The sequence below is a fragment of the Schistocerca cancellata genome, chromosome 3, assembly GCF_023864275.1.
Source record: "Schistocerca cancellata isolate TAMUIC-IGC-003103 chromosome 3, iqSchCanc2.1, whole genome shotgun sequence".
NCBI classification, from domain to species: domain Eukaryota; kingdom Metazoa; phylum Arthropoda; class Insecta; order Orthoptera; family Acrididae; genus Schistocerca; species Schistocerca cancellata.
The window spans coordinates 275849720-275873971 of record NC_064628.1 but is presented as its reverse complement, the minus strand read 5'-3'; the positions used below and the strand labels follow the sequence as shown (position 1 = coordinate 275873971).

Genomic DNA, 24252 nt, shown 5'->3' with positions numbered 1-24252 from the left:
GCGAACGTTGCAAGACAAACACTTCTGGAAGAAAGGAGAAGTGTGGAAGGTAGGAGATGAGATACTGGCGAAGTAAATCTGTGTGAAAGGCCGTGAGGCGTGCTTTGGTAGCTCAGTCGGTAGAGCACTAGCCCGCGAATGGCAAGGGTCCCAATTTCGAGTCTCGATCCGGCACACAGTTTTAATCTGCGAGGAAGTTTCATATCAACACACACTCCGCTACAGAGAGGAAATTCAATTCTGTAGTGCTGATCACGTGGAGTTCTATAATTGACTGATATTATCAATAATGACTCAAGAAAACCACCACAGCTTTATAATAGGTACATACTGCGTCACGACCGGTTTCGTTCAGTTAAGGCTTCAATAGGTGGGCGAGTTGTGCCAGCATCGTTATCTGAATTGTCTGATTGTCTCGTGTAACTTTACAGATATCGTCTGTAAAGTGACATACGGTAACTTAACCTTTTATATAATAATATTGGCTCAACTTGGACGTACTGAAAGAATGAAACCAGTCGCGACGTAATAAATGTGTATTATACAGCTGAGATGGTTTTTATTAATCATTCATATTAAAGAAAGAAATGCTATTAAATAGGCAAAATGCCAGCAATTTCTTCAAAATGGCTCTAACGCCTCTTACGAAAAGTATACTGACTGATTGTAGTTGTACTATGAGTAATATCTAAGTCTAGATGTGAAACAATATATTCTACGCCAACTTCAGTAATCTTCTAATTCTTGTTTCTCTTTTAATCACTAACGTTTAAGAATACTTAGTGACTGATATGGAGCATTAATGTAGTACAGATGTACACCAAAATACTGGAGAATTTGGAGCCTAATGCACTTACATCTTTTTACATTTGCATAATACAAGCCTCCTAACCTTGTGTAGCAGGTGGTGTTACCCATACCGCCATTCTTTTTTCCTTCTTCTTATTCCAACGGCAGAAAGCGTGTGATTATTCCATCATGATCGTTTTGTGGGACATAAATAGGACAAAGTAAAAAACTATTTGAGTAAAAGGCGTATAGTGACTCCAGCACATAGCTCCAGCACATAGCTCAAATAGCCGCTGCTGGTTGACGCTGCAGTCAGCGTTATGGGAAATTATAAAATCCAAGATGTCGTTATCACTACGATCGCCGAAATCGAAGATGGCACAGATGGGGAATTTAAAAAATGCAAGATTCGAAAACTTGAAAAAATGCAGGATTTTAATAGTTCAAAAACTTGAAAAAATGCACGATGGCAGTGGTGAGAATTAAAAAAGAAATCTCAGAGGCCGAACTAGCTCAGTTGTCTCTGTATGTCAACGAATCTTACACTTAACACCTAAAACGGGACTGTGGACCCTCAAACCCTATCAAAAATTATGTGCTTTCATGAGATGTTTCATGTGTTGTCTCGTTTAAACCACGACATTTTCTAAAATGCAAGGATAGCTTACTAATGGTCCAAAGAAGAAAGATAAACATATAGCATGGCCAAAGACAGTGATGGACAAGGTTCCACACAGAGAAGAAAGTTCTATATCTCGGAACTGGTGATGGCACTGCAGTAAGCGAAATCGAAGATGGCAGTTATGGGAAATTCTTAAAAATGCAAGATGCTGGTGGATGGAAAATTTAAAAAAATAGCGTGATGGCAGGGGTGAAAATTAAAAAAGAAATCACAGAAGCCAAATTATGTCTTTACACCAATGCTAGGTCTTCACAAGAAATGAAAATTACTTGTCAAAATACGGAAAGATTTCAAGTGCAAAACTGGTGCTGTATCTTAAAATCGCATCGTAACACCAGGAGCTGACAGTGTGTAACTTCATTGGCTTTCAGTTATTGGCTCTCCATCACTTTGTGTTTGGCTTACAGATAAGTTTCAAAAGTTATACGAAGTTTCCTTATAAGTCAGCTGAAATCTAGTTTACTACGCCACTAATTATTAATGAGCTGTACAATGTTCCTACGGCAAGTTGGATGGATAAAAATTTTGGAAAATATCCAGTTCGAAACAGACACATCTCTCCTGTATACTGAGAAAGGATTGCGAAACTGAGTTAGTTCAGTGGCTGCTGGACGATCAGAAGAATGGATTCCCTATTAGAAGAAGTCAAATAATGCAAAATGTCAACATGTCAGCTGCAGAGTAAAGCTGGGAAACCTGACAAGAAGTGGATATAAGGTTTCTGCAAATAGACAATGATTCCATCAAGATACTGTGTTACTGATGAAAGACTAAGGAGAGAACATGTACTATATGTTGTAACATCAAGAAGTTATAACGAGTCGAACGAAGAGAATAATACATTACTAGCTTGTGTGGTCGCAAATAGAGAAAGTAAAAAAGGTAGAAATTAAAAATAATTTTTTGTTTTATATGTGTAAATTTATATGCATACATATGTATACATATGTGTTTTTTGTTCAAATTCAATACTTATTTGGATAAATAATATAGATCTTTTTTGGTTTCTTGAAAAGGTAGTTCAAGGATCAAACTATTCCCATTGACAAGAGCAGCTTAATCTTCAAATTAGATCAGCATTAGTGTCATACGTGTTTTTTAGTGCTACGGAACAAATCATTATGTATTTGATAAATACTACACACAAGTTTTTGTTCCTTTAAAATGTGGTATAAAGATTGAACTAAGTTTCTAAACAATTAGTGCTTAACCTGTAAGTTGTATCAGTGGTAACTATACGAAAGCCGTTTATATTCTTTTTAAAACACTTACAGAACAATAAAGTTATGGTAGTGTTATGTCTATATCGTACACGAAATCTTTATGCAATTTTGTAAGTAATATAGACATTTTTATTTTGGTGTAAAGATCGACTTTCTGTTCATAATCAGATTCCTGTAATTACACTTCTGTATTACGAAAAGCAACCTGTACGTGATTTGCACTCAGAATATGTATGTATTTTGATAAATAATTTTATTTTGGTGCCAAAATCATAATTTCAAGATACCAAACATTCATCTTTGTGAAGAATCTTGTCTTAAATTTTCTGGCCACATTGTGTGATTAGATTTTATATCTGGAGCAGTACGATATTGACTTCGTGTATTACCAAAAAAAATTAGTTTAAGTGATTCAGTGCAATAACATCTGATCAAAATACATAATTTTTAGTATGTTCCGTTGTGCTGAAATGGAAAAATGTAACATCAGTGGATAACTACATTCAGGCACCAGATCTAAAGAAATGAAATGCATTGTTAGCCAGCCAATAATATCAATTATATTTTTATAGAGTAGAACTTGATGTACTGTATTATCCCACCTAAAATAGTGCTTAGTAAGGTGAAGCATTGCTAAAAAAGTCTGAAAACACCAGTAACATAGCTTCAAGTAGGCCTAAGATTTAGTGCCACTATCTTGATGTAGTTTTCTGAAAATGACAGGAAATGAAGATCTGAGACTAGCTTTGTGGCACATGATGTGAGAATATACAGCCCTATTTTAGGCATCAATTCAGGTAGGTATTTTAGACGTGGAAATAACATCTTGACATTTGATGTCAATACTTATATATTTTTTGTGTGGAAATTCTTTTAAATCAGACCACTTACATTTTTTTTAAATAATTCAAGACATTTGGATACTTTTCCATATGGCGAAAAATCCAAATTATCAGTTCCTTTTGAACAGAACGACTGTAATGTGGTATCAGAAGGATTACAAAGCACAACAAGATAGTTCCACCATCTTCAGTTATTTTAAATTTCCTGTAACAACCATTTGGTGTTTCTTAAACATTTACTGACACGGCTACCTTGTAATTTTTAAAATTACCAACAATGGCAACTCGGAATACGGTGACTGCAGGACGCCTGCCAATTTTGATTTTTGAAATTCTCGCTATCGCCATCTTGATTTATTTGGCTAGTGTAGTAACAAGTATCGGTGGGTCCTTATAGCCTTTCTACGTGGATGACTCTTCTAGGGCTATTCATTCTTGGTATTTTAACAGGAGATCTCTCTTCTATACACCTTGTCTCTCTCTGGTAGTGTGTGGGTCTGTATTTTGAGAACATTCACCTTGGATGGTAAATTTCCTCAAAAAGATTCATTAGTACATTATTGCTTATAAACAGAAGTATGCAGAAATTGGTCTCTTGTTAAGTTTGTTTCTTGCCCATAGCCATAAATAGCTTCATAATATCTGCCGCAAATATAGCTGAACTAAAAAAAGTGATTTAGTCTAATGTGCCAGTCACGTAATTATGGTTTGTAATCTATCTATACCACTACAAACTGTATAACAACTAGGTATTTTATTTCACTGTTTGACTGTATTACTTCCATGGCCAGTGAAGCTCTATGTAAAGTGTTATTGGCTACTTAGGAATACTTGTGAAATTTTAATGGTAATCCATATACTGGGAACAGTCTGTCGATGTTTTTAAATGTTCATTAGCCGTCTTTTCAGTAAGAGGATTGCTACTAAACTTAATTACCTCACCTATATTTTCTACCCAAAGGATAATGGAAATAAATTATTTAGTAATAAAGATATAACAGAGACCCCTGTACTATACTACGTCTCGTTTCTTAAAATTTCGACTACAAATTAGTATGTGTGCGATATGGAACTAATACATACTGCTTTCTGTGTAACAGGCAAGAAAAGTGAGAACCTGCAGTATCGTCTGCTCCCTAATATTTTGACTTCAGTGCAGTGACACTACAGTCCACACAACGAAAAGCTTTATATGAGTCGCCAAATACCCACAGATAATCACATATAATTTATTTATTAAAGCGTATCATAATTTATTCAATTAACAGGTAGTTTTCCTGTACTAAGTGATTAGAAATTCCTTTTAATGATCACGAAAAAATTTGAAAATCCTGGAAATAATTAGATTGACCATTAATTCGTGTCGCAAATTATGTCACTTGGTGCATTGCATGAATGGCAATGGACTTAAATAAAGCTAAGGCATAAGTAAAGGTTAGATTATTACCACATCACATTATTAAGAAGTTACAAACTTCAGTAATGCCCCAAAGTCTTAAATGAGAAACTGGGAATATGTATCTGGAGAGATGCATATTGTTACTACTACTACGTACTACTGCTACTACGGTTCACGCATCAAAAAGAGGTTTTAATCACCTCGGTTCCGGGAGTTCCGGAACCAGTATAGAAAACTGGAACAGAAATCAACATAAACATCATTTCCGGAACTTTTATTGCTCATGAAAACCACACATTGCATGTTGTAACACCATACAGCGAGACCTTCAGAGTTGGTGGTCCAGACTGCTGAACACACCGGTACCTCTAATACCCTGTAGCATGTCCTCTTGCATTGATGCATACCTGTATTCGTCTTGGCGTACTATTCACAGGTTTATCAAGCCACCGTTGGTCCAGATTGTCCCGTGGATCCCTCAGAGTGGTTGGGGGGTCATGTCGTCCATAAACAGCCATTTCAGTCTATCCCAGGCATGTTCGATAGGGTTCATGTCTGGAGAACATGCTGACCAAACTAGTTGTGGGATGTCGTTATCCTGCAGGAAGTCATTCACAAGATGTGCACGATGGGCGCGCGAATTGTCGTCTATGAAGACGAATGCCTCGCCAATATGCTGACGATATGGTTGCACTGTCGGTCGGAGGATGGCATTCACGTATCGTACAGCCGTTACGGCGCCTTCCATGTGCACCAGCGTCGTACGTCGGCCCCACATAATGCCACCCCAAAACATCAGGGAGCCTCCAGCTTGCTGCACTCGCTGGACAGTATGTCTAAGGCGTTCAGCTTGATCGGGTTACCTCCAAACACGTCTCCGACGATTGTCAGGTTGAAGGCATATGCGACACTCATCGGTGAAGAGAACGTGATACCAATTTTGAACGGTCCTTTCGACATGTTGGGCGCATCTGCACCGCGCTGCACGGTGTCGTGGTTACAAAGATGAACCTCGCCATGGACTTTTGAAGTTGCGAATCACGCAGCCTATTGCGCGCAATGTAAGTGCTAACACAACTTTCTGTGGCTGCATGAATAGCATTATTCAACACGGTGGCGTTGCTGTCAGGGTTCCTGCGAGCCATAATCCATAGGTAACGGGCATCCACTGCAGTAGTAGCACTTGCGCGGCCTGAGCGAGGCATTTCATCTACAGTTCCTGTCTCTCTGTATATCCTCCATATCCGAAAAACATCGCTTTGGTTCACTCCGTGACGCCTGGATACTTCCCTTGTTGGGAGTCCTTCCTGGCCCAAAGTAACAAAGCGGACGCGGTCAAACCGCAGTATTGACCGTCTAGGCATGGTTGAACAACAGACAACACGAGCCGTGTATGTCCGTCCTGGTGGAATGACTGTAACTGACCGACTGTCGGACCCCCTCTGCCTAATAGGCGCTGCTCATGCATGGTTGTTTACATCTTTGCATGGGTTTAGTGACATCTCTGAACAGTCAAAAGGACTATGTCTGTGATACAGTATCCACAGTCAACGTCTATCTTCAGGAGTTCTGGGAACCGGCATCATGCAAAACTTCTTTTGACGTGTGTATTAACTGACAGAAATATCTTTTTCTGTAGCCTAATATACAAAATTAAGATCATTTATGGAAATCAGTGTTACCATATTTTTATCTCTTCGTGAAGTATTTGACATCTCCTCCGTTTTCCATTCCTGACCTACATGAATGTATGCTAAGTTATATTTGCTCAGAAACAGAACTCTGATTTCAGTGGTCAAATATCATTGCGAAATACAATTCCTATCTACATGATCTGCAGGCTGCATATTATCTGATTAAGTTAGAATGATATTAAATTTGTTTTTCAAGTACACTTCCCATTAGTGGCAGTGTCCCTCTTACAGATTCTGGTACGAACGTAGAGAATTTTCATTTTTATTTCCACTTCCTACTATGAGATGTATACGCCGTTACTTGAAAAGCGCCAGCAGCCAATAGCACAGACAGAAAATCTATGTTCCGGCTGCTGACTCAGTTCAGAAAGTCTCAAAATAATTAGAAACAGCTCAGCATCTGTGGGGCTCACTGCTGAAGCCATCTTTAAATGTTCACTGTATTGTAGACCTGATCACTATTATTAGTGCATCCGTCCCCACCCACTCTCAACATGATCCTCCACAAAATTCTTGCACAATAGACTTACTTCTTCTACCACATGAACTTTGTTAGAAGAAGTTCATAATTTTGAGTTTTTTACATAATTCGTCTCGCAAAAATTTCTCTGGCGGAACTCGTTTCCTATTGAAAAGCTGTTGACCATTAGCCAGACCTGTATCTACTTGAGACTCCTATACATCTACTTGAGGCAACAGACTCAAATTATAACTTTCGCTGTTACCAAAACTATCATATACTATTCTCCTCTGTAGTCCCGGTTGCCTTCTAATATTTTCCACAGCTCCTTAACATCGATCTCCACCTCTTCAATGTACAGAAATTCCCCCTTTCACTGTACAGTTCATTGTTAAGGATTTCTTTTTTTCTCCTGTGGTGCTGTTGTCCTGTCTCGTGCACGAACTCTAAAACAGCTTTGTTCTTTCTGACTTACGCCACTAAATCGAAGGCAGCCATGGTTGTGCCAGATGGCTTCCATACACCTCGTAACGTCCACATCTCGTCTCTCAATTCTTGCCCACAGAGAGATCCCACACCCTTTTCCATACAACATCTTGTCCAACACTTCCCACATATCATTCCCCGTCATTAGTCACCAGGAAACAGCATGATATGATATTCGAAGTCAAGGGTACGCACATCACATCACCACCATTGTCTCATAAGGTTCACTTGTAATACTTTAATTAAATTGTTATATTGAAATGGTAAATTATGTAATATAATAATCGATACTGGCCCATAACTGTTGTTGTTGTTGTCTTCAGTCCAGAGACTGGATTGATGCAGCTCACCGTGCCACCCTTAGAATTTGAAAGAGAGTATTCCAGTCAACAATGTCAAAAGCTTTCTCTAAGTCTAAAAATGCTAGAAACGTAGGTTTACCTTTCTTTAACCTATCTTCTAAGATAAGGCGTTCTGCCAGTAATGCCTTGCGTGTTCTATTATTTCTATAGAATCCAGATTAATCTTTCCCGTGATCGGCACCTAACAGTTTCTCAATCGTCAGTAAAGAATTCGTGTTTGTATTTTGTAGACGTGACTTATTAAATTGATGGTTCGGTAATTTTCACATCTGTCAACACCTGCTTTATTTGGAACTGGAATTATTATATTCTTGTTGAAGTCTGAAAGTATTTCACCTGCCTCATACATCTTGCTCACAAGATGGAAAAGTTTTGTCATGGCTGGCTCTCCCGTGGGTATCAGTAACACTACTGGAATGTTGTCTACTCCCGGGGCATTGGTTCAGCTTAGGTCTTTCAGTGCTCTGTCAGGCTCTTCAAGCCATATCAAATCTCCCACTTCATCTACGACCTCTTCCATTTCCATAATATTGCCCTCCAGTACATCGCCCTTGTATAGACCCTCTATATACTCCTTCCTCCTTTCTGCTTTCCCTTCTTTGCTTAGAACTGGTTTACCATCTAAACTCTTGATATTCATAAAAGTGGTTCTCTGCTCTCCAGAGAGGTCTATTTAATTTTCCTGTAGTCATTGTCTATCTTACCCCTAGTGATATATGCCTCTACATCCTTATATTTGTCCTCTAGCCACCCCTGATCAGCCATTTTGCACTTCCTGTCGACCTCATTTTTGAGACATTTGTACTCCTTTTTGCCAGTTTCATGTACTGCATTTTTGTATTTTCCTCTTTCATCAATTAAATTCAATATCTCTTCTGTTACCCAAGAATTTCTCCTACCCTCGTCTTTTTACCTAATTGAGCCTCTGCTGCCTTCACTATTTCATCTCTCAAAGCTACCCATTCTTCTTCTGCTTAATTTCTTTCCTCCGTATTTGTCAATCGTTCCCTAATGTTCTCCCTGAAACACTCTACAAATTCTGGTTCTTTCAATTAATCCAGGTCCCATCTCCTTAAATTCCCACATTTTTGCAGTTTTTTCAGTTTTAATCTATGGTACGTAACAAACAGATTTTGGTCAGAGTCTACATCTGCCCCTGGAAATGTCTTACAATTTAAAACCTGGTTCCTAAATCTCTGTCTGACCATTATATAATCTATCTGAAACCTTCCAGTATCTCCAGGCCTCTTCCACGTTTATAACCGTCTTTCATGATTCTTAAACCGAGTGTTAGCTGTGATTAAGTTAAGGTCTGGCAAAATTCTACCAGCCGGCTTCCTGTTTCACTCTTCACGCCCATTCCATATTCACCTACTACCTTTCCTTCTCTTCGTTTTCCTACAATCGAATTCCAGTCCCCCATGACTACTAAATTTTCGACTCTCTTCAGTATCTGAATAATTTCTTTTATCCTTATATTTCTTCAATCTTTCCGACGTCTGGGGAGCTAGTTCACACATAAACTTGTACTACTGTGGTAGGTGTGGACTTCGTTTCTATCTTGGTTACAATGATCACTACGCTGTTCGTAGTTGCTTATCCGCGTTCCTATTTTTTATTCATTAGTAAACCTACTCCTGCATTACTCCTATTTGATTTTTTACTTATAACCCTGTATTCACCTGACTAGAAGTCTTGTTCCTCCTGCCAACGAACTTCACTAATTCCCTCTTATCTTACTTAAACCTATCCGTTTCCCATTTTAAATTTTCTAACCTACCTGCCCGATTAAGGGATCTGACATTCCACGTTCCGATCCGTAGAACAGCAGTTTTGTTTCTCCTGATAACGACGCCCTCTTGGGTAGTCCCCACCCTGATATCTGAATGGGGCCCTATTTTACAGCCGTAATATTTAACCCAAGACGACGCCATCGTCATTTAACCGTACAGTAAAGCTGCATGCCCTCGGGAAAAATTAAGGCTGTAGTTTCCCCTTGGTTTCAGCCGTTCGCAGTACCAGCACATCACGGCCGTTTTGGTTGATGTAACAAGGCCAGATCAGTCGGTCATCCAGACTGTTGCCGCTGCAACTACTGAAAAGGCTACTGCCCCTCTTCAGGAAGCACACGTTAGTCTAGCCTCTCAACAGAGACCCCTCCGTTGTGGTTACACCTACGTTACGGCTATCTGTATCGCTGAGCAAGCAAGCCTCCCCACCAGCAGAGAGGGTAGATAACTATTAAGTAAAAATAGTGTAAGTACAGTTATTAATTTATAGGAAAAGTAAAAGGCAGTCATCTTTGGAAAGCGATATTTTTGACGATAGGAATTTCAAGCGATATTTAAAAAGAGGACTCAACCTGACAAGATGCTGACAAGATGCTTAACTAAAGCTACTGGTAACTAGGGAAAATGGCTTAATAAGCACTCGTGAAAACGCTGCTTGTACTCTTGAACAACTTATTATATCGATAAAAATAACGGATTACCATTTATCTTTGAAACTCACCCGAATTAAGGTGTAAATAGTGTTGCAGGCAGCATTCTCTATTATTGTCACGTTTTTGACCTTGTCGGTTTGCAAGTCGAAGCTGACAATTTTAGGGGGACACACCGCTTTCGGGTTCTTGATTATGTCCAAAACGCCACTGTCCATGGCAAAGAGCGTATCTTCATCTGCCGAAGTTTTCTGAAACAAAATCGTCTACATTAGAGGATTTACCCATTTGCATTCCACCTGCTCCTCGACGCTAGAATGACTCCTGTTTTGTCTCCATCACACGACTTCACAACATATTGCTGTCTCTGCTCGTTTTGATGCAATCAGTGATTTCTTCCTAAGACATCAGATACCTCATAACATTATGCCGTAATACCATAAAGGATGCAAAATTGCAGACTAAGTTACTTAAAATTATTTATATGCTTCCAACACGAGACATTATGCAAATAACAGAGGTTACTGAGTATAGTTGTTGGATAATCTCTATAACACGTTTCATCCAGTTCAGGATTCCATCTGTATGCACACCACACTAATTCTACTGAAGTCACTGAATCATTAAAATGTTGTATATTTTAACTTGCGATGTTATTCTACTTACAGCACAGAACTGAATCCAGAGTTCGTTTACAGAGAACCACTTATTAATTCTACGAAAGATATTAATTGTAACACTTGGTCTCATCTGCAAAAGCAACCAAATCTGTGTAAAGTAGTAGATAATTCATATACATGGTAGTCGAGAAATGTTGCGATAAACTTCAAGCAGCTGTAGTCAGTCTCTTGAGGCACAAATGGAAGATAGTAGCCCATGTCTGGAAACATCATACAACGATACTATGTGGCGTCGCAGTTATAGTTGCAGGCGTCTGCCACAAGGCCACCCTTTCGGCAGCAAATGTGATTTTGTATGCTGACGGAACTATGTCAAACGTCTCGCAGTGTCGTTTGTTATTCAGTGATCGCCATTGATTGTCACGGTCGACAATGGAGAAGATGGAGCCATCTGCAGTGTAGACAGGCCTAGTCTCCTATTATTGTGTTGCCCTGCTGCCTTGGTGAATGACGGTTTTGGAAACGGGTTTCCAGCTGCAGTTTATTTTTGTCTTTTCTATACGGAGAAACTGTTGAGATTTTACAGATGGTTCCACGTGATCGTGGCAGTAAGTCGCGATCACTGAATAACAAACAACATTGCGAGACGTAGCGCCAATGGTCCGTTAGCATACAAAGTCACGTTGGCTGCAAGAGGGATGGCCTAATGGCAAGTGCCGGTGCCTGTAATTTCTAAGCTGTGTAACGCCGTTGGACGACATCTCCACAATCTGGTTCCTGTTCTCGAGTTGTTCCTCAAGGTAACTTCTACAACTTCTAAAAGTCTTACTCAGTATTTCTGGCATACATTGTATGTAAAGAATAGGTATGGACCCAGTGTGTAAGGCTACTGGACACATTTCGTGTTATCTCTCTGTTCCACTGAATTATTCACCACCCCCTCTCACATCCATATCGATAAACTTTATTCAAATTAGCTGTTAGTAACACCATTAATTCGACAGTCAGGTGGATTGGCTACAGCACAGCAAATGTTAGGCAGTTGGAAAGGCTAGCGCCCGCGTCTCACCGTGGTAGTGAAGACGGACACCAGCTGCGTGTTACAGTCTGTGATGGTGTCCTCTGTTGTGCGATGCACGTCCAGGCTGGGATACGGCTTCAGCGACGAGCTGCCTGGATCTTGGAATGGGAAAGTGCTGAGAGAGACCGGGATGCCTCGCGCCACCTGTGGCGTCGCCACAAATATGCGGTTGCGAGCTGCTGTGTCCACTGCAATCAGTAGAGGAAGTGTTGTTAGTACTATCCGCTTGACGAGTCAACAGAGGGCTCGTTTTTTAGTTAAAGAAAAACCAATGAGCTGCAATCTACTGCATGTCCCATGCATGACACACAGTCACTGTACCAACTGGTATCTCAGTCTCTTCGTGTTATTAACATTACCATATAGACCTGTCATAGATGTGTCATATGGACACATTTGAGGTTTTTAGCTTTTCTCTATTAGCTTTACCTTACTTGCAAGATGGGAAACCCTAGTAATGGTCGTTGTGATGCTTTGAAGAGAATCCATGAAGACATTAAAAAGCTGCAAACATATATGTACGCTATAACCTCGAGATAGTTTGTAGGAGACTTTGGAAGAAAAGTGTTTCTACTACCATGGGCTGATAATAAATTTTGCGACTAATGTTGAAAATGATCCTCTTCACTCCTTTCTGAAATAAAAGCCGCAAAAATAACGTAATAAATATGAATTAATTTCTACAATCAAGTCAAAATTTTGAAGGGCCAACTCAGTGGCTGTGAAGACACACAAACTGTTGGAAAATTATAGCTAATTACTTATTTTACTCGAAGACGGTACTTAATGTTGATAGTATTGTAATGTTGTGGCGCCGCGAGGGATTAGCCCAGCGGTCAAGGCGCTGCAGTCATGGACTGTGCGGCTGGTCCCGGCGGAGGTTCGAGTCCTCCCTCGGGCATGGGTATGTATGCTTGTCCTTAGGATAATTTAGGTTAAGTAATGTAAAAGCCTAGCGACTGATGACCTTAGAAGTTAAGTCCCATAAGATTTCACACACATTTGAACACCTTTTTTGAACATTTAATGTTGTGGCAACCCTACAACGCAGTGCAGTTGATGTGATATACCATAACAAAGCTGATGGATGGGGGCGGTGTAGTTAGCCTTGAAAATGGCGTCTGTAAATTACGAGAATTCCCAAAAGAGAGATGTCATTGAGTTTCATTTAGCAGAAAACCAGAGCATGGAGGATATTCATAGGCGCTTGCAAAATTCAGCGAAAGGAGGGTGACTCGTTTGCACCGCAACGAGGTCGCACAAAGGTGTCCCATCTTCCGTGTGACCACTGTCCGCACACATTTGTGACTCCGCCACACTGGAACCTGTGGACACACTGATTCAAGGTGATCGACTGATCACAATCAAACACGTCGCTGGACGACTCGACGCCTCTGTTGGCAGTGCTGGAACACTCGTCCATGAGTTGGCCTACTCAAAGGAGTGTAATCGCTGGGTTCCTCGCCGCTTAAGAGGAGACCAAAAGAACCGCGAAGGACCAACCGTACGGAACTGCTTCCGCGTTACGAGTTTGATCGTGGCAAAATTTTTATCGAAAATCGTTAGATTCCATGAAACAGGTTCATCACTTCGAACCGGAAATAAAACAGCAGTCGATTGAATGAGGCACCATATCTCTCTTCAGTCGGGAACCACGCTGCTGCTGCGGTCGCAGGTTCGAATCCAGCCTCGGGCATGGATGTGTGTGATGTCCTTAGATTATTTAGGTTTAAGTAGTTCTAAGTGTAGGCGACTGATCACCTCAGAAGTTAAGTCACATAGTCCTCAGAGCCATCAGAGCCATTTGAACCATTTGAACCAGAATGTCTCTCCTCCAGAGAAAAAGTTCAAAGCCGCACTCTCAGCCGGTAAAGTCAAGGCGACGGTTATATGGGATTCTGAATGGGTTATTCTGTTTGATATCCTCCCTCGCGGTGCAACGATCAACTCTGAAGCGTGTTGTGCTACGCTTAGGAATTTGAAGAAACGATTTCAGTGTGTTGGTCGCCACAATAATGAGAATGAACATCTCCATGACAACGAAAGGCATCAGACAAGTCTGCACACCCTAGAGGCTCTCACGAACCTCCATTGGACAGTTTTCCCAATCCAACCTACAGCCAGGAGCTCGTACCTTCCTACTTCCATCTGTTTCGCCTAACGAAGGATGCACTCTGCGGCAAGCAGTACGTGAACGATATTGGAGGTTACTGAAGCAACACGTTGGCTCTGACTTCCACCACTAGAGTGGTACCATATGCTCAAACAGGCTTTCCCTTTAAGGTGGCGTAAGGTCGTCTCACTGAATGCAGATTTTGTTCAAAAATACATTTTTTATAGCTAGTAGAGTGGGAAACAATGTGGTTTACTGAAATCCTAAAAAAATTATCCTGGTTTCAGATAAAAATTTGTTGCGTTACTTTCCGAACACCTCTCGAAATACTGAATGATCAGTAAACTGAATTTACTTTATTCAGGTTATGAGCTGTGGTGCAGCCGAAAGCAGTTGTACAAAGAAGTGTAACTTAGGTTATTTTACTTTTAAGGTTGGGTATATAGATAATGACTATTTCATAGCGCTCCTTTACAAGAATGACGATGTGGCAACTACAGTAAAAAATATGGACTACTTAGACTTGGAACTAACTTCTACAAACAACGCCAGAATGTGACTGGTATTCCGTTGGCTCAAAATGGCTCTGAGCACTATGGGAGTTAACATCTGAGGTCATCAGTCCCCTAGAACTTAAAACTACTTAAACCTAACTAACCTAAGGAAATCACATACATCCAAGCCCGAGGCAGGATTCGAACCTGCGACCGTAGCGGTCGCGCGGTTCCAGACTGAAGCGCCTAGAAACGTATTCCGTCGGATGATTGACTTTACATAAGGATGGTATCACGCTAACATCTATTGTAACTCACCTGTTACATCGTACGGTAGCACAGATTTGGGATCGTAGTTGCCGCTGTCTCGTAGATATTGTTCCACCGTTGCGTTGTCACCAAAGTCGAATTTCGCCTCCTTTAAGGCAATAACTGTCACTAGTTCAGGTTCTCCTGACCTGGAATCATCCTTCAATTCGTCGCTGTTAACCGCTGTCTTTTTGATTTTTCGGTTCCGATGTGCATCTGCAATTGCTAGCGATAACAGCAGCAGCAGTACAATGCCACAATCTTTGCGTGCCATTGTTTTCGGTTAAACACCTGTGGATTCAGTACACGATTAATGTCAAAAAACGTGAGTAATTAACTTCTGTTACCAATGTAGTGGCTAACGTGCGAAATCACCATCAATATGAAATCGGTATTTCTATATTATGTTATACGCTAGAGAAAGTATTAACAGTAGCAGGGCTTACCACTTCTTGCATGAAATGACACAATCAACTGTAGTATCCACAAGCCATTAAAAGGTGTACGGCCATGGCGTCTATAACGGAGGAGTGTTCCAAGCAGAGAACAGTCATTGAGTCCGTTTTGGCGGAAAACCACAGAATCGCAAATGTCAACAGTGAACAAAATCACGGTGAGTCGTTGGTCTTACAAACTTCTCCGATTTTCCGCATGCCGGCAGTCCGCGATAGCTGTGACTCCTGTTGTGTTGGAACTAGGGGCCACTGTCATTCGATCTTATCGATGGATCACAAACAAACACCTCGCTGCGCAACTGGACGTCTGTATTGTTGACACACTCGTCCACCAGTTGGGGTAGTGCCCGCTGGGTTCCCAGCCCCGTTACAGAAGACTATAAAGAGCGACAAAGGACCATTTGTGAGGAATTGCTTGCGCACTATATGGTTGTTCATAGCAATTTTCGTCGAACATCGTCACAGGCTAAGAAATATAGGTTTATCACTTCGGACCGGAAACAAAACGGCAATCATGGAGTAGCGCTACACCATGTCTCCTCCGAATTAAAAGTTCAAAGTTGCACCCTCAGCCAGTAAAATTATGGCGGGAGTTTCTTGTGACTCTGAACGCATTATTCTGTGTGTATTCTCCCACACGGTGCAACGATCAACTCAGAAGTTTAGTGTGCTGTCCTCAAGAAATCAAGGAAACGACTTCAGCGTCTTCGTCGCCATAAAAATGCAAACTAACTTCTCCTTCTCATGACAAGAAAAGCCCTCACACAAGTTTCCGCACCCTAGACGTTTCTTTCTCATCCTCCCTACAGCCAGTATTTCACATCTTTCAATGATGAATGCACTCCACAGGAAGCGGTTGTGGACGATGGGGAGTTCATCGATGCAGGATGAGTTTGGTTGCAACGTTGACCAGTAGAGTGGTAACATGCAGGCATACGGGCCCTCTCAGTAAGGTGGCGTAAGGACCTCGCATTGAGTGGATATTATGAGGAAATACAGGGTTTTGTAGGCAAGAAATATTGGGAATAATATGGTATATTGAAATCTCAAGTAATACCAATTATTTATTGAACACCCGTCGCATTGACGTATGGAGTTGTTGTTCTTTTCTCAACATAGCTGTCGGAGTTTATACTATAATATCTGTGGCTCATGTGTGGTCTTTGACCGGCAACCTTTGACATTTTCTTCTTTACTGAGATCCTCTAAGCTAAAAAACCTTCCACTCCAATCCATACAGCCTCCTTCAACCCTGCGTATGTAGCGTCCCCTATTTAGCGGAACCTGATAGCCCACCACTCTACGACGAAAGATGAGGAATCAGAAGCCTACACGGTTGCCCGATTCAAACTTTGCTCTGTAACAAAGGTCGGCAATCGGTACTGTCGGCGATGCTATTCCCGCGGGTAGCACAACTGGCAGTCTTAGCTAATTCGGCTAAACGCTCGAAGCGGATAGAAACTCTTCCAACCCAAAGCGGCATACACAATTAGGACCGACTAGAGACTGACTGCACCCTGTTCTCATCATGGCGTGTGGGAGAACCCATTCCACATCCTGGATGTTTTCCCCCTGGACGCACGCGGACTGTACACTGGATTTCTTCCCCTCCTTAGCAGCCACGTACCTAAGGGCCCTCATCAAGTGCCTAAAATTGGAGCTACGACTACGAGTAATCCCGCCTTGTGTGAATGTCCGCTCCTTGAAGGCGAGAGGCTTCCTCTAAAACGTGACAAGCGATGGCTCAGGGCCTGAATCACCCAAGACAGTACTTTGAACCCGTTTGTCTGACCATTCGATAGGCCTCTGGAAAGATTTCTGCTTCCTGTGTCACTTCGGAAAGATAACCCAGTCAACCACTGGTGAGTTTTAAGCCTCCACCTTGGCAGTAGCAAGGACATAAACAGCACTGGATCGATTTTGGGAGACGTGGAATGTGCTAGACGTCCCTCGGATCTCCACGTTTGGCACCTCACAGTGATGAACATTGGCAACAGCCTCAAGCTGCGTGACCGAAGCCAGCAACGCCTGGATCTGTGGCGAATAGTCACTAACTCAGTCCGCATCCGAACACTGCAATCACAGTCGCTGTCCTTACCAAAGATGTCAAAACTGTACACTACGCTAGAATGTGCCTAGTATGCAACACAAACACGTAAGAAATTTACAATTTAAACTAGTAATCATACAGGTAACTGGAAATAATTCGCTCTCACCTGACGCTCACAAAATAATTAGCAAACGGAAACTTTACTCGCCTGTTCATCTGCGGGAACGGTTAGGGCTGCCTCACTAACAGTCTAACTGACACTGAGCTTTTCTAACCAAAATAGACAAACAAACACTTACGACACAAGTGTCGATACAAGAAGCAGTAGTTTACACATACACTATGTGATAAAAAGTATCCGGACACCTGACTGAAAATTACTTACAAGTGCGTGGAGCCCTCCATCGATAATGCCGGAATTCAAAGTGGTGTTGGCCTACCCTTAGCCTTGATGACAGCTTCCACTCTCGCAGACATACGTTCAATTAGGTGTTGGACGGTTTCTTGGGGCACCCCATTCTTCACGGAATACTGAACTGAGGAGAGGTATCGTTGCCCAACACGAAGTCGGCGTTCCAAAACATCACAAACGTTTTCTACAGGATTCAGGTCAGGACTCTGTGCAGTCCCGTCCATTACAGGGATGTTACTGTCGTGTAACCACTCCGCCACAGGCCGTGCATTATGAACAGGTACTCGACCTTGTTGAAAGATGCAATCGCCATCTCCGAATTGCTCTTCAACAGTGGCAAGCAAGAAGGTGCTTAAAACAGCAATGTAGGCCTGTGCTGTGATAATGCCACGCAAAACAACAAGGGATGTAAGCCCCCCCCCCCCCCCCTCAATGATAAACACGACCACAGCATAACGCCACCGCCTCCGAATTTTACTCTTGGCACTACACACTCTGGCAGAAGAAATTCACCGGCCATTCCCCACATCCACACCCCGCCATCGGATTGCCATATTATGTACCGTGATTCGTGACTCCGCTGTTCGATCGACCAATGTTTACGCTCCTTACACCAAGCGAGCCTGGCCGGCCGGAGTGGCCGTGCGGTTCGAGGCGCTACAGTCTGGAACCGGGAGACCGCTACGGTCGCAGGTTCGAATCCTGCCTCGGGCATGGATGTGTGTGATGTCCTTAGGTTAGTTAGGTTTAATTAGTTCTAAGTTCTAAGTGACTGATGACCTCAGAAGTTAAGTCGCGTAGTGCTCAGAGCCATTTGAACCATTTTTGAACCAAGCGAGCCGTCGTTCGGCATTTACCGGCCTGATGTGTGGCTTATGAGCAGCCGCTCCACCATGAAATCCAAGTTTTCTCACCTCCCGCCTAACTGTCATAGTACTTGCAGTGGATCCTGATGCAGTTTGGAATTCCTGTATGATTGTCTGGATAGATGTCTGCCTATTACACATTACGACCATTTCAGCTGTCGGCGGTCTCTGTAAGCCTGTACGCTTTTGTGCTGTACGTGTCCCTTCACGGTCCCACATCACTGTCACATCACTAACAGTGGATCTAGGGATGTTTAGGAGTGTGGAAATCTCGCACACAGACGTATGACACAAGTGACACACAATCACCTCACCACGTTCGACGTCCGTGAGTTCCGCGGAGCGTCCCATTCTGCTGTCTCACGATGTCTAATGACTACTAAGGTCGCTGATATGGAGTACCTCGCAGTTGGTGGCAGCACAATGCACCTAATACGAAAAACGGGTGGTTTTGGGAGTGTCCGGATACTTTTGATCACAAACTGTAACTGCTATTGCAAAGAGAGGCTGCGCCTAGTAAGCATTCAAAAATGCAACAAATTCAAAAATTTATGCCAGTAACCCTTCATGTAACTGGAAATAAGTCGCTCCGGTTTGAAGTTCGTAAAAGTAATTATCAAACTAACGTTTCACTCACCTGTTCCGCTACGGAAATGGAAGATGTTGCCTCACTGACGGCCTAATAAATGACTTAAGCTAATTTTCAGCAAGTGGGGACCTTTTTTGTTAGCTGAATATGATGCAAATATTATGCAGAAAGCATTATAAGAATAAATCGATTTAAACTGCTGCGTATCCGTACTCACTCAGAGACCTCTAGCAGGGGATGCCTTGAGTTAATTTGCTATTTATAGTTCTCAACTCTTTCACGTGGCAAGAACTAAAAGGTCGCACTTTGGGTTTCATTACGAGAAACGGATCACGTAGTTGATAAGTAACAGGTTACAACCATTCATTACTTTCCATTTCCAGTTCCTTGTACAATAAAATACTTATAGCCACAAAAGGTCAGCAGTGAGAGCCTAGATTGTGCAAAATGTAAATAACGTTGTATGACTACCCTGTAAAGGCATGCTTCCACAAGGGTGATCAGTAGTTTGCGAAGTGACGGATATCCTTATTTGCGGTGTAGTAATGAACATGTCGAACAGTATTAAGAATGTTCTTTTCTGTCTAATACTCACAAAAAGGTGGGAAGTTAAGGAGACGGGACCTGGATAAACTGAAAGAACCAAAGGTGGTGGAGAGATTCAGAGAGAGCATTAGGGAACGATTGACAAGAACAGGGGGAAGAAATACAATAGAAGAAGAGTGGGTAGATTTTTGAGATGAAATAGTGAAGGCAGCAGATGAACCAGTAGGTAAAATGACGAGGGCTAGTAGAAATCTTTGGGTAACAGGTGAGATATTCAATTTAATTGATGAAAAGATAAAATACAAAAATGCAGTAAATGAAGCAGGTGAAAAGGAATACAAACGTCTCGAAAGTGAGATCGACTGGAACTGCAAAACGGCTAAGCAGGGATGGCTCAGGACAAATGTAAGAATGTAGAGGCATATATCGGTAAGATAGATACTGCCTACAGGAAAATTAATGAGACATTTGGAGAAAAGGGAACCAGTTGTATGAATATCAAGAGCTCAGATGGAAAACCAGTTCTAACCAAAGAAGGGAAAGCAAAAGGAGGAAGGAATACACAGAGGGTCTATTACAACAGGTGTTGACAGGTGTGAAAATCAGTGAACTATCAGTTTAATAAGTTCAAAAATGTTCAAATGTGTGCGAAATCTTATGGGACTTAACTGCTGAGGTCATCAGTCCCTAAGCTTACGCACTACTTAACCTAAATTATCCTAAGGACGAACACACACACTCATGCCCGAGGGAGGACTCGAACCTCCGCCGAGACCAGGCGCACAGTCCCTCACTGCAGCGCCTTAGACCGCTTTATTGTCTTTTTCGTTATGGTTCGTTGTATTTCGTCATCGCGGACGTCACGTTACGTCCGTTAAAGAAGTTCGTTGTTGATCTTTTCACTCAGTTTTTTTTATTACAGAGGTCAGCCAGCTCTCTGACCGTACACGCTGAGCTACCGTGCCGACCGCTCGGCTAATCCCTCGCGGCGTTTAATAAGTCACGGCTGCAAATACCGACACGAATTCTGTACAGAAGACGGACGGAAAAACTGGTAGAGGCCGACCTTGGGGAAGATCGATTTGGATTCCGTAGAAATATAGGAACACATGAGGCAACACTGACCCTACGACTTATCTTAGAAAACAGATTAAGGAAAGGCAAACCTACGTTTCTAGCATTTGTAGGCTTAGAGAAAGCTTTTGACAATGTTGACTGGAATACTCTCTTTCAAATTCCGAAGTTGGCAGAGGTCAAATACAGGGAGCGAAGGGTTGTTTTCAATTTTTACAGTAACAAGATGGCAGTTATAAGAGTCGAGGGGCATGAGAGGGAAGCAGTGGTTGGGAAGGGTGCGAGATAGGGTTGGAAAAATCTGGAGAATTAAAATCTACGGAGAAGAAATAAAAACTTTGAAGTTAGCCGATGACATCGTAATTCTGTCAGAAACAGCAAAGAATCTAGAAGAGCAGTTGAACGGAATGGATCGTGTCTTGAAAGGAGGCTACAAGATGAACATCAACAAAACCAAAACGTTGATAATGGAATGTAGTCTAACTAAATCAGGTGATGCTGAGGGGAATTTTTTTGGGAAATGAGACACTTGAGGTAGTAGATGAGTTTTCTTATTTGGGGAGCCAAATAACTGATGATGGTCGAAGTAGAGAGGATATAACATGTTGACTGGCAATGGCAAGGAATGCGGTTCTGAAGAAGGGAAATTTGTTAACATCGAGTATAGATTTAAGTGTCAGGAAGTACTTTCTCAAAGTATTTGTATGGAGTGTAGCGATGTATGGATGAGAAACGTGGACGATGTGGCCGAAAAATAGTTCAGACAGGAAGAGAACAGAAGGTTTCCAAATGTGGTGCTACAGAAGAACGTTGAAGATTAGATGGGTAGATCACATAACCATTGAGGAGGTACTGAATACAATTGGGGAGAGGAGTAATTTGTGGCACCACTTGTCTAGAAGAAGGGATTGGTTGGCAGGACATGTTCTGTAGCATTAAGGGATCACCAATTTAGTACTGAAGGGCAGCGAGATGGGTTAAAATCGGTGAGGAAGTCCAAGAGACGAACACACTAAGCGGATTCAGAAGTATGTAGGGTGCAGAAGTTACATGGAAATGAAGAAGCCTGCACATAATAGAGTAGCACAGAGAGCTGCATCAAACCTGCCTCTGGACTGAAGAGTACAGCCGCAACGCTCATAAACATGAGACATTTCGCATCTTTAGCAAGTGAATCTGTACTGGTAACCCACATATTCTTGCATAATCGTTTACCTACTGAGTGATGACTCTATTCATCCAGTATGACAGAGAATCGCAGCTGTCACCAAGGCAAGTGGAGGTGTCATAAGTTACTAGAACGATTTTTTTTCTGAACTTGCAATTAACGGTCGATTCTGTAACGTGATTCTACACTGCGACTAACTCCAAACAACAGTTTACGGTTTCTTGAACTTAGATCTATAGAGGAACAAGAGGTTAAAAATTTTGCTAAGACTTAAATATCAAGATTTCATAATGCTTAAGTTAGAGTAATTAATAAATGTCATGTGACAAACATTAGATCAGTTCAGCAAATTAGTGCATTAACGTACTGCATAAATGCAGTTCCATTAATTGCTGGTAAAAGTCTCGCCTATCTTACAACTCAATAAAATTAGGGAATTTTGATGACGATACTCACCAGAAGTTAGTGAAACGTGTCAGTTCGCCAACGAAACGTAATCGCCAGATGTAACTATGAAATCTGTATTGTGGAGATACGACGTTTATACTGCCCTCGCCATCACATTTTTATACTGAGAACATACCGCCGTCGCTCACATACGTGTGTTACGTGTGTAACTAATCGGAACATTACCGGATGACTGAAAGTCAAATGATACTGAAAATAGGACGGTGGCACTTATCTTATCCAAGACCGGTTCTGAAAGCGTCAGTGAAGGACGACGAGACTTTGTCTTAGTGCACTCCGTAACCAACTGGTTCTGCAAGCTGGACTGAAAGACTATACTTTGCCTTAGTTAGTGCCCTCTGAAAGCATATAGGGTAGGCTTTCTCGTTTTTTTGATAAAGTAGAAATTCTAGAATTTTCTAAGGCTAATAGAAATTTCTAATAACTGTAAAGTAACTGTATGTTTTCACATGTTTTTACTGTCGTCCTTTATTGCTTCAGCTAGTTATTTCTACTTTTCATTTTTTTTATTTTGATCAAGAATATAATGACTTGTTTTCTAAGAAAGAAATTTATCCTTAGTTAAGACTCTAATTACTGATCTTTTTTCATATCAGCTGTCAGTTTCTATTCTCGTGGAGTCCTACAAACGTACAAAGAATCCCAAGTTTCATTAATTTCCAAAGGTCAGTTACTCAGCAACAAATGCCTCCTTTATAAACTAATTTTAATACTTGAAATATCTTGCCATATAAATCAATGGAGGGTATTTTTGTTTCTTGAGGTGACAGCGGAATGAAAAGGGTGACAGTGGAAGGTGGCAGGGCAGGGGAGGGACATGTTGTAATGAAAGAGAGTTATGGGGAAAGACGGTTGGTGGGAATTTGTGTTCTGTGTTTGCTTTTAATTTCTAAAAAACCCAAATATACTTGAATTTAATTCAGTAAATAACGGTAACAGAATACATTTAATTCGAGTCCAATATTGTTGATTTCAATGATGCTTCACGTACCAGACAGTTATTAGTTATTCAGCATTACTAGAAAAGCTACATACTACGAAAAATCTTTTATATACAGTTTCGTAAAATTAATACCTTCATTTTAAGAACACATTAGTTCTGAATCGGGCTCAATAGAAAGAGCACGACGCACCACCTGTATTGCAGCAGTGAACTGTCAGTATTTCGTCAAGTGAAGCCTCATGTATGTTGCGGTCAGATGTTTCCGTATTTTGTGGAGCACAGTGAAAGTATACAGGGTGAGCCAGGAGGAAAAGTATATAGATTCAGAGATGATAGTATTGATAATTGTGAACAAAAATCTTCAAATGAACATACGCCCTTTTTCCGGCCGTATCCGTCATACAGATATTTGAAATCGAAGCGCGTCACTCGCATGTCTTTCTTCACCTGCACTCACATGCAAATACAACCAAAGCGACGTTAGATTGCGTAGTGTGGTCTTTATACCATACTTTTTTTTTCTGCTGTCCGCACATTCTAGCAGCAAGGTTCCAATGTGTCTTCACGGCAACTGACTTGTACACCAGCTGAGCTGATGCTACACCAATTTCGGACATTTCGACAATTATCAATACTATCATCTCTGAATCTATATACTTTTCCTCCTGGCTCACCCTGTATACTTTC

General features: G+C 41.5%; 1 protein-coding gene across 1 annotated transcript in view; it reads right to left on the bottom strand.

Annotated features, from left to right (window-relative positions):
- LOC126174940 (protein yellow-like) overlaps positions 1-22776 on the bottom strand; it is a 49887-nt gene extending 27111 nt beyond the window's left edge. Inside the window, exons 1-4 of the mRNA XM_049921397.1 lie at positions 22611-22776; positions 15004-15285; positions 12067-12266; positions 10449-10628 (exon numbers count right to left, since the gene is read on the bottom strand). Of these exons, the coding sequence (XP_049777354.1) occupies positions 10449-10628; positions 12067-12266; positions 15004-15268 (645 nt within the window). The 5' untranslated portion in view covers positions 15269-15285; positions 22611-22776. The remainder of the gene's footprint in view (positions 1-10448; positions 10629-12066; positions 12267-15003; positions 15286-22610) is intronic.
- Between the last annotated feature and the right edge of the window lie 1476 nt (positions 22777-24252).